At 40.9% G+C, this 11,508-nt stretch overlaps 1 protein-coding gene across 1 annotated transcript in view; it reads right to left on the bottom strand.

The window, feature by feature from the left end:
• Positions 1–951: 951 nt before the first annotated feature.
• MRPL1 (mitochondrial ribosomal protein L1) overlaps positions 952–11,508 on the bottom strand; it is a 48,857-nt gene continuing 38,300 nt past the window's right edge. Inside the window, exons 8-9 of the mRNA XM_027854453.1 lie at positions 4,333–4,414; positions 952–1,080 (exon numbers count right to left, since the gene is read on the bottom strand). Coding sequence (XP_027710254.1) covers positions 959–1,080; positions 4,333–4,414 — 204 coding nt within the window. The 3' untranslated portion in view covers positions 952–958. The remainder of the gene's footprint in view (positions 1,081–4,332; positions 4,415–11,508) is intronic.

Here is an 11,508-nt window from a genome sequence, read left to right as displayed (position 1 = left end):
TAATGATTTTTGTAGGTTTATTTTAAATTCTGGTTCTTGACTTAAATAGTATTGTTTCTATTAACTTTCTAGTTACATCTCTAAGATTCTATAAGTAAACTATTATATGATTTGCAAAAAGCAGATAATTTTGTTATTTCTTTGTCTATTTTCAATTTCTTTTTCTTGTCTCAAGACTATTATCTCTACAACAGTATGAAAAAAAAAGTGATGATGGACAACCTTTCTTTACCTCTGATTGTACTACAAAGGCCTCTAGTCACACTCTCTCACAGAAGACTTTGCTATTGGTTTTAGATACTATTAGCTATTGTAAGAAAAAGTTCGTTTATTGTCTATGTCTTCTAATGCTCTGAACATAAAGGGGGTTGTATATTTTGTCAAAATTTTTCCGCATCTATTGACATGGTTGTGTGATTTTTGTTATTTTTTAATTAAAATGGTCTATTCGTTTTCTAATGCTGAATCAACCCTACATTGCTGGTATAAATCCAACTTGGTCATGGTGCATAATCTTTTAAATATGCAGCTGTAACATCTTTGCTAGTATTTTACTCAATATATTTGCACTGAAATGCACAGGAGATACTGGCTTATAGTTTTCTTTCTCTGACTTCTCCCTCACTGATTTAGGTATTGGGACCTTCTCATAGAAGAAATCTGGTAGGATGCTATCTTTTCCTAATTTTACAATCAGCATAAAACTGGACTCAATATTTTTCTGGTTGTTTAATAGTATTAACCTGTAAGCCCATCTAGTCCTGAGTTCCTTTATGACTCATTAAATTTCTTTTTCTGAGATTGGTTTATTTAAATATAATACTTCTTATTCTGAGGATCTGGGTCACAAAATTTACTTTCAAGGATGAAAATAAGTCATTTATGTTGAAATCACAATGACTTATGTCATCTACAAGTTATTAAACCCAATAAAAGTCCTTTCACAAGATGGAATTTTTTAGATACTTTGTTTAATACTTTCTTCTACTTTTACTTCTTCTTGAGGTAATAAGTGTGCAATCTTTATTAATAATCCTTCACTTGTTGAACTACGAAGAAATGCACGTACCACAAAAGGTCCTGGAAACAAATAAACAAAATTTGTTATATTCAACATACACCTGCTATCTATATGCTGATATACAATAAGTAACATTCACCACCAAGCTATATTCATCTGGAAGGTATTGGTATTTACTGAATTGTTTATAATTCTAAACCATTTTTAAGTGTCTTTTTAAAAAAAAAAGACTTCCTTTTTAGCATACAAGACAAACTGGCCTTATGACTAAAAGTGATTTGTCCTTAAATGTCCTTGTGGTCACCAAGCAATTCATCTCTTTCCCAGATGACATACACCTAAATTTCATTTTATTACAAAGTTAATAGAGAAGGGAGCAGGTGGTGACAGTCACATTAAGTGAAAAGATTGTAAATATTTATTTTAAACATTCAGCACAGCTGCTACTTTGCCATCACTTATTGAGACTCTCTGAAAATAGATAAATTGAAATGTGATCAACCAAGTGGTAGCTTCCTTTAAAAATGACCTTTTTTTCCCTAAAGGAAACACTTGACTTCAGGTCAGCATAAGCTAGCCAGAACTGTAGTTTAAGTAAATGATGTCATCAAAGAAATGCATGATGGGAAAAAAAAGATAAGCTGGCTGGCCAAACTCGTGGATAATTATTGGACAGCTGACGTGTTCTACAAATCCCTTTCTGAAAGCAAGAGAAGTGAGGAAGGGCCACCAGAATTTGCTGGGCCACCCTTGGTAAGTTCATGAGATGGCACAGCAACGGGGAACAAGGCATCACCGGGCTAGCACAGAAGGGCTGTTACAGGAACACCCGCCTCGATGAGATCCCAGGTCCGTGTGAGGAGTCACCCAACAGATATTCATTCGACAGGATTGCTGCACATTGGGGGAATTAGGGAAAACTTTGTGTAGAAGGTGGTGTTTGAGGTGAGATGGGAAAAGCAAAGGCATTCTATTCGAAGCACAGAAAACACCGTGACCAAGGGCACAGCAGGTCCGTAGAAGAGACCAGTTTGGTCGGAGCACGACATTCCTGGAGGGCAGGAAAACGAGGAAACACTGGAACAGAAGCATAGCACGAGGCTGCAGAAAGCTCTGGATGCTACGCAGAGGAGGCTGACCTTTATTCGGCTGCCATGAAGCAGGCACGAAAGACTTTTGATCGGAAGCGACACGACCAAATTTATGTATCAGAGTTTATTCCCGCAGCAGCTTAAAAGGTGATCTGGAAGAGGGAGAGACGGGGGCAGGATGATCTCTGGGGAGGCTGGAGTAGCAGCAATCAGGGGGCTGGTAACATGGCACTGCTCCAGCATGGGGACAGCAGGGTGAGGTGAGTGATGCTGCAGAAGGGACCCTCACGGGGCCCTGGGAACTGACTGGCCACGAAAGGTGATGGGAAGAGTCAGAGATAACCAACAAAGGAACAACGTGGCCGTGAACACCGTCGGACACCTTTACTGCTGACTGCAGGGGCCAGGCAGGACTCCAGAGAAGGAGCCTGCTGCCCGCCTCCCAACGGGCGACAGATTCGAGGTGCAGAACGAGACACCGTCCGTGGACACGGTCAGGGAGGAAATCTGCTGTGTTGGACTATGGTGTCTGCTACAAGGATCCGGTTTTCCTTTTTTCTTTTTTCAGTTGGAGGGAAGCAAGTAGGAGGGAGAGGAAGTAAATACTTATTAGCTGAAGGGAAAAAAGTAAAATAAAAAGTTTAAAAAAAGAGTCAAAGAGTCAAAAGCAGGGCTTCCAATGTGGACAACTGGGTGAATAATGATGCCTGGTGAGGTCAGAAATAGGAGCAATTTGAGGGGATGTCACTGGGGAGTGTTGTTGTTCTGTCATGTTAGACTCTTTGTGACCCCATCTGGGGTTCTGCTGGCAGAGATACTGTGGCAGTTTGCTATTTCCTTCTCCAGCTCATTTTACACAGGGGGAAACTGAGGCAAACAGCAAGAAAGATGAGATATAATAGGTAAGAGAAAGATGAGACAGTGGTTAAGCTAGATCAAAAATCTGAATTTTGAGCACAGATTTGTTTATAAAACATAATTATTACATTACTGCAAAACAGACAATTTGTCAGACGACTGGATATGCAAGGTGAGAGAAAATAAGGAGACAAGGATAAAGCTAAAATTGTGAACCTGAAAGACTGAAAGATGGTGATACCCTCGACAGAAGCAGGGAGTTCAAAAAATGAGAAAAATAGGGGTTGCTACGTGGTCCAGTGGATAGAGCTCCAGCCTTGGAGTCAGGAGGACCTGAGTTCAAATCCGGCCTCAGACACTTGACACTTACTAGCTGCCTGGGTAAGTCCCTTAACCCCAACTGCCTCACCAAAAAGCCAAAGAGAGAGAGAGAGAGAGAGAGAGAGAGAGAGAGAGAAATAATTGTGGTATACACTCAAAGTTAGACTGCATGATACGCACAATGAACCAGCAAAGATGACCGATGAAGCATGGTTAGACAGATACTTGGATAACCAAGAGAAGGCAGTGTCACAGAAACCCAAACAAGAGAGGGTTTCCCAGAGGAGGATGTCAATGATTTCATACGCTGTAGAGAGGTCCAAAAGGATGAGTACTGGGAAAAGATCATTAGATTTGGTCATTTAAAGATCAACGGTAACTCTGGAGAGAACAGTTTTACTTGAGTGATGAGGCTGGAAAATGTAGTGCAAAGGATGGACAAGTGGGTGAGAGAAACAGAAGTGGAGGCACCGAGCGGCCGCAGGGTCAAGCATCGATTCCTAAGGCGCTCCAGTGGATATCTCCCCAGCTGACACCAAACTCCAACAACTAATCTTTGAGTCTGACCATTCAACCACCTCTGAATCCACTGTGCTGTACGACTGTTTAGTCCACATACACCATCTTTTCAACAACAACACCACCGCCACAAAAATTGCCAATTGGGTAGTGATATACACAACGAGGAGAAGGCAAAGAGGAGAAGAAAAGAGGAGAAGAAAAGAGCCTTAAATTAGCAAGGGATTTTCTGTAGAGTTCAATTAAGTATTTATTGAGGCCCACCAAATGCCCAACTCCACTAGGACTGTTATTCACTGTTCTTCAATGGATTTCATGATCTCATTCACTGATGAGAACAGTCCCTCCACGGGTACAGAGTGCGACCCACCCAAGCCTTCTCATTCTGGATCCTCCAGAGACATTCACCCAACGTGCTTTTCATCTATGGCACTATCATGATGTTAAGATATTCCGGTCATCTCATTTGAATTTTCAGTATAGACACAGTATCATAAGGTCGGCACACATCAAATAACTCACCAGTACTCTGTGGTTTGTGCCTGCAGACATCACTGATGACTGCTTCCAGATTAGCGGCTATCTCATTATTTGGCATATCCAGCTGAAAGAAAACGATACAGTGTAAACAATACAGAAACAGGTATTGCAGGAAAATCTCCAAACTGGCAAAGATGGTAAAAGAAATAGCTAAAGGAACTGTGGGAAGGAGACAACTCTAACAGACGTGGTTCAGATGTGAACTGAGTCAGCTGTTCTGGGAAATAACACGGTGTAAAGAAAAATGCCCATGTGGTTCATTCTTCCCTTCCATCTAATTATCCTATGACTCGGTTTGAACATTGGAGCAGCAACAGGAGGAGAAGTCCCGTGTGAATCAAAATAGTGATGGCGGGACTATTTATAGTAGCAGGAATCTGGAAATAATTCTGTGCTGAACAAATTATGGTACGCATATAAATGAAATGGACCATGGCTACACTATCAAGGAATAAATAATTCAGAGAAATATGGGAAAACTTTTATGAGCTGATACAGAATAAGAAAGCAGAATCAAACAACAGCATGCACAACTATAACAACATAAATAAAAACAACTTTAAAAGACCAATAGAATGCGGGTCAATACAGTGGCCAATGTTGATTCCAGATGACTGATGTTAAATATATTTCCTTTCAGTTAAGATCTGAGAGTAAAAAGTGACGGGCTGCCAGCCTCAATTACTTATTAAGCAGTTTTACGAAGCTTTCTTTTTAGTAAGGAAAGATACTATTGGAGGATTTATTGCAAAGTGTGGTTTCAAAACCAAATGTATCAAAATAAAATCTATGCTGGTGAGGAAAAAAGGAAACATGGAGAGATAATAGATGACTGGGAAAACACTGACTAGAAAAAACAATTATACAATATTATATTGCAACAGTTCTCTGGCAAAAAGGAGTTCCTCTTGGGAAGATGTTGGGTTCTCCTATTGACCCTCGCTTTCTACAGCTGGGCTCTCAGTCAGTCCCCTACTCCCCAGGGCAGGTGTGGCTGTGAATGGGTTAAGTCCTTGTCTGGGTACCCAGTTTATGTCTAAGGAAAGGCCCCAAAGGCCAGCCAGAGACATCTGAGAATAACATGCGAAACAACGGAAGTTGGTTCAATGCAAACTTTTCATGAAAGTAATGGGGAAGAGAGGGAAAGGAAGAGAGGAAAAGGGGGTCCACCATACAGCTCAGGCATACACATCAACACAGAGTATAACACATAAGGGCAGCACTGTGTTGGGGAGCACAGCGTCTGGGCAGTAGGAACAGGGTGCTCCAGAGGAAGGTGTGCTCCTGCTACAGGGGAGGGTGTGCTGTAAAGTGCCCTTCTGAGTGTGGGGTCCTTATACTCTGATTCTGGATGGGCCCCCCCTAGAGCTGGTCAAGTTGCATATCCAAATATGATTTTAGAGGTTTGTGATCAGGGAGAAAAAACAAGACGGCGGTAGACAAAATATCTTAGGGGGTTGTCCATCAGGGAGAAAAACAAGCTGGTGTTGGCAATATTATTATTTGGGGGATGCAGCTGTACTAACCTTTGAAAAATTCTTCCATGAGTATATTCTACAAACATACTCATATAAGCCTCTCTTACTGGGAGACTGTCCTGGTGGTTTCAAGAACACCAAGCCCAATCTTAGAACAAACATTTAACTCTTGTAAACTACCCAGTAAGACATTCTACTGTGACAAAGCCTCCACAGAAATCTGAAGCTGATAAGCAGGTTCAATACCACATTAACAAGATGTATACACAGGATCACACTTACTCTGTATAACCTATGCTGGCAATACTTTTCTGAAATTTTTCAACCTAAGATTCCATGTCTTCAAATCAATTTCTTCAAAGTCCTTACTTCAACAAAACAAGAAAGATCCTTGGGAATCAGTACTAATTACCTTGAAATCAATCAGTTTGTTGGTGTGTTATGGACAAACCAAAAATCTGACATTCAGGCAGTGAACCCCTCCACAAAAGATGTGGATTCATCCATCCAATCATATCACACAGAAAGCCATGCACTTTCAACGTGTTTTTATAACCTTCTCGTGTTCCAAACACCGCAGCAACAAAACGAGGAACGCTTTACTACTTAGTAAAGACCAACCAGCAAAACAAGCAAGGAATGCGTCCTGTTCACAAAACCGAAAAACCAAATTTTTCTGCAGTTCTTTTGTTTTTTTGTTACATTCAAATAGGAAAGTTTTCTGTAAAGCTACCAAATCACTTCAGCCAACTAAATCAGAACACTCAAAGATCTGAAAAATGAAGTCACCTAAGAAAAAAAAGAAAGCTTCTAAAATTAAACTAAGTCAACTAAATGGCGAAATTGCCTGGTAAGAGAGCAGGAGTCCATACAATATGTCTATCAAATTCCTCTGAGACCTTTGTAGGAAACTTATATGGGACAGACAGAAATGCTGGGGCCCAGTGTTAGTATTTTGTGATGAGATTCTTCCAGAGGATCCTCTGAGATGCCTCTCTAGAACCTTCCATTGAGGTTGGAAACTATTACCTTTGGCAATATGGTGTCTTTTTAAATTTTCTTTTCGTTTCTTTAAAAATTGGGCAATTAATATGGTTCCTAAATCCTTTTTCTTTATGCTTAATATGAATGTGTAAGTAGAGTCTGTATCAGATTGCTGACCATCATGGCGAGGGCGGGGGGAGACAAAATTTAAAACTCAAAATCTTACGGAAGTGAATATTGAACACTAAAAGATAAATAAATTAATTAAATCCTTTTTCTTGGAATGCGGTGGTGGTGATTGATGGTATGTGTGTAGGTGTGTCTGGGGGATGACAGGAATCTACAGGCTCCTTGAGGACCAGGAGAACCTGAAGAGCTCCTGCCAACATTTACCACATTTATCCCACAAGTATATGCAGGAGAGAAGAGCTCAGACTAAGCTTGAATGGATTCAGTGGAAAGCCTGAGGATAATTAAATGAGGCTCTAATGAGGCCCTATTGCTGACACAGTCAGTGACACTGTTAGTGGCTTTGTCTTTCAAATTTTTACGATACAAAGCAAGATCATGGGCTCTAATAGATTCGTGCCCCTTAGAACGAAAGCTCCTTGGGGGCAGGAACCATGTTTTTCACCCGGCACATAGTGTTTAATAACAGCACAATGACTAACCGAACACCTTTACAAGCAGGAAGAATAAAATTCACTTTCTTGGCGAGGTCACATCAAAAATACTTGGCATCATCATGAAATTGCTAGGCACCATTTTATTCAGGATTTGGCAAGGTTTGTACACATACATATCTATTTTGCAAACGTTTTACCAATCTGCCGTAGGAGGAAATGTTTGATTAGTGGTTTTAAGGGCATAATCTAAATCTATTTAGAACAATTTCTGAAGATAGGCAATATATCTGGAAAGCTTTTACTTCTTCAGGCTTTTGTGAGACAAAATGGAATCTGCTCATAATGCTAGTGTTGAAATCAGAATAACAGTAGCTCACAACGACACAGAGCCTTCCTCAAAGCAGCCCTAAGTGAAAGTATTGTGTCACTGGAAATGCTAAATCTAGGAAACAAAGAATTAGCTTCCTTTCAGGACTATCTTGTTTATTTTAGTATCATAAAGTATCCAATTCTTTAAAATAAAAGTAAAGGAGAGAAGACGTGTCGCTGTTATCTGACAACTGGTGAACAATACTCAATTCGCCACATGACACATAAATGCAGTCTGTGCTCCACGCTGAACGGTTCACTCTGGTCAGGGGAATGTCAGTGCCACGAGGGCAGGAACCATGTTTGTTTTCGCCTCGGTGTCTGAAGAGTCTTGTTTGTTAAGTTTAATATGTTCTTGTCAACTTGAATTCGTTGAAGCACTTTCTTGGGGGAAAATAATGGGATGACATGAATAAATTTTAGAAATGCGTCATCTACCAGTCTCAATAAGAACTGAACATGAGTCTTGCTTCAAAGGTAAAAGAGAACAGTTACACTTCCCAGAAGTCCTGGGAAAATCCTCAATGGTCTGATAAAAACAGTTTTGTCATTTTAATTTTCCTAGAGGTAGGCAAACTACTGATCACTGATAGAGTCTACTTAAACATACACTGGGACACATTTCTTCAAACTTTTAAATTTTACAGCTAAGTTTCGTTGCTTTACGCTAATAAGTATTACTGGAAGAACTGTTCTGGAGTTTTTTTTAACTCTGTAATTTTTGAATTTTCCTTTATGATTCAAACCTATTTATACTGTAGTATTCAGAGAAGAAAACAACAGTTTTATCATTAATTTAAAGGGGTGAGAAGCCTAAGTGAACTTTTTTTTTTTAACTGAACTTAGCCACATATTACTTTCAGGCTGTTTTTAAACACACAATTCAGTCTTCCAGAAGAACCCTTCAAAAACTGTCTATAATACAGACATTTTGCAGTTTTTCTGAACTCTAAATGCAGACTTATTTTTCCTGTTCTAGCATGTTCACTAAAACTGAACGCATTAAGATTTCAACATATATGATTAATTCCATCATGCTTATATATTCACTTGCCTGCATTTATTTATTTTTGTTACAACTTATACTTCAGCTTTTATCAACTGCCAGGCTGCCAATAATCTTTTGGCAGAAAACGTCAACATTGCTATTTATTACATAAGCAAAATGCAGTAGACACACTGATGTTTATAGCTTTCAGAAGAAATGGAACACATGGAAGACGGGCACATGTGAAAGTTTCTAACACCAGCTAAATCAGGTCCCGGCACGTCTGTATACACCTGAATACCTGTCTAAAAAGATCTGGTTTGCCAAGTCTAGGAGCTGAGTATTTACAAGGTTAGAAAAACTGTTACAGTTTAAAATGCCTTGCAATCTGAGTGATGTCTATCTAAAACTATATGGCTGAAAGGTATGTGTATTTAAATGCAAAGATACACAGAGCAACATAATTGCTCAGACTTATAACCTTATATGTAAAAATTCTTTTCGCTTATTGGTTGTGAAATTCAATCTTACATATAATTTGTATAGACTTTATAATCTAATCACATAATAAATGACACATGGCACAGTGTAAGCAATGCCTCTGGAGGAAGAAGGCCCAGGTCCAAAGGTCACTTTAACTGTAAAAAATGAAATAGCATTCAACAGACCGAGTGTTGCAAGCCAGGGATGACTAGGTTGATTTGATAACTTAAGTTTAACACTAGAATAAAATGGAACATTCATAGAAGATCTGATAGCTTTAAAAAAAAAAAAAAAAAAAAAGAGCTTTCCTAGCTCCTGCGGCCCCGTGGGAGAGGTGTTCTGGGCCCTCCATGCGGGGAAGGGCCTCTGCCCTCTCCTAACTCCACCACGCCCCTGAACCCCTGCACCCTTGTTCCGCTCCCCTTTTATGTGGAATAGAAGCTCCTGCAGGGAAGGACAGGAGATGGGCCAGTGGAGAGAGCACCGGGCCTACAGTCAGGAAGACTCATCAAATCCAGCCTCAGACACTTTACTAGCTGCGTGACCCTGGGCAAGTCGCTTCACCCTATTTGCCTCAGTTTCCTCATCTGTAAAATGAACTAGAGAAGGAAACGGCAAACCACTCCCGGATCTTTGCCAAGAAAACCCCAAATGGGGTCACGAAGGGTCAGGAAGGGACTGTCTGCTTCTTCCTTCCATCACACCCCTAGCACTGAGAGGAGGACTGGACAAGAGGTGGCTGTAGGTCTGGAAAGCTCTTGGGCCCCTGGGCTGCCCAGGGAGGGGAGTCAAACACCAGGGCCCTGGGGAAGTTTCCTGGACTCAAGCAACCAGGAAGCCATGCTGAGCCTCTTTCCCCACAGTCACTTAAACCTCAAGTTTTTTCCTAGCCTGATCGCATGGGGCAGGGCATTAGCATCCTGTTCCCACCACACAGAGCAAAAAACTTTTTTCTCCAAAACAATCTCTGTCCTTTGGAATACTTCATACTACTTTATGGACTGAAAGCTGATTTCATAGCGTAATGATGAAAACTTATTCTAGAATTCGAGAAGATAAAACAAATCCCATAGTCAGGCTTAAATTTCCAAGCAAGAGATCAATTTTTACATTCAAACCTCATTAATCTAAGACCTACTTATTCAGAATTATTAATAACTTAGAAACTGATAAGGCTGAAGCTATACAATAAAAATTGGTAAAACAAATTAATATTGCATAACTTCAGGGAAAGAATTCACTCATTTTGTTTAAAAAGCATTTGACAGGCTATTATGTAATCATTATATAATCACTCATCTTTATTGTCCTTCCCCGCTCATGTCCTCATCTGGTGACACTACAGCTTGGAAATGACCACCCAATTTGAAATACTTCCTGGTTCAGGGCCAGCTAAAAGATGGTTACTGTTCATCCTTCCTCCCCATCTAACTGCCCCAGACTAGTCAACAACCCCGGCAAATGCAAAATTAGAATCACACCTGGCCACTTTCATATGAAAAGAAGAATTGGTACTGTTTCTAGGTCTGGCTTATGAAGCAGTTAGTCAAATAAAACAAATTGGATTAGGGCAGTCATTGTGTATTGGGACTTAGACGTGATCCCTTTAATAAAACGGATTTTTTGGACTGCTTTAATGTCTTTCTGAAAGACCCAGGAGCAGAAGGCATTATCCTAAGGGGCAAGACTGGTGACAATGCCAAAGTAAACAGGGCAGCATTCACGAAGCAACACCATCAGACCCAAATGCTAAACCTTTCACCGTTCGTTTGACAGCTCCTCTGGGGCCATTCTGGGGAGAGGAGGTCGGGAAGGGAAGCTGTGGGTCAGGAGGAAACTGCGGCTTCCCAGAGTTCTGAGAGGAGGAAGACGTTACAAAAGAAGAAAAATAAACGTCCACGTACGAATCCCTGCAGAAACGTGAGCCAGGAGCAGCCAGTCCACATGGGCTGCTCTCCTCTAACCATCGGCCTCCCATACACGGCTTCCTGACGGATGCTGCTCTTCTAGTCCAGCAGGAAGCTGCAGGTGATGTCTGAAACGCCCTTACGTTCCAATTCCATCCGAGCGTTCACCACAGAGCAGTCGCGAAGCGCTGATCTGACTCTGGGGCTGGCCCTGGCCTCTGTAACGCCTCGGCATTCCGCCTGACCGCTTTCCAGTTGTTCTTTACGTTTACGGCGCCGCAGCCGTGACACACGCTGCTTTCCTGGTTACGCTGCTTTGCTTT

The sequence above is a fragment of the Vombatus ursinus genome, unplaced genomic scaffold, assembly GCF_900497805.2.
Source record: "Vombatus ursinus unplaced genomic scaffold, bare-nosed wombat genome assembly UNPS02010461.1, whole genome shotgun sequence".
NCBI lineage: Eukaryota > Metazoa > Chordata > Mammalia > Diprotodontia > Vombatidae > Vombatus > Vombatus ursinus.
This window is presented reverse-complemented; position numbering and strand designations above follow the sequence as displayed.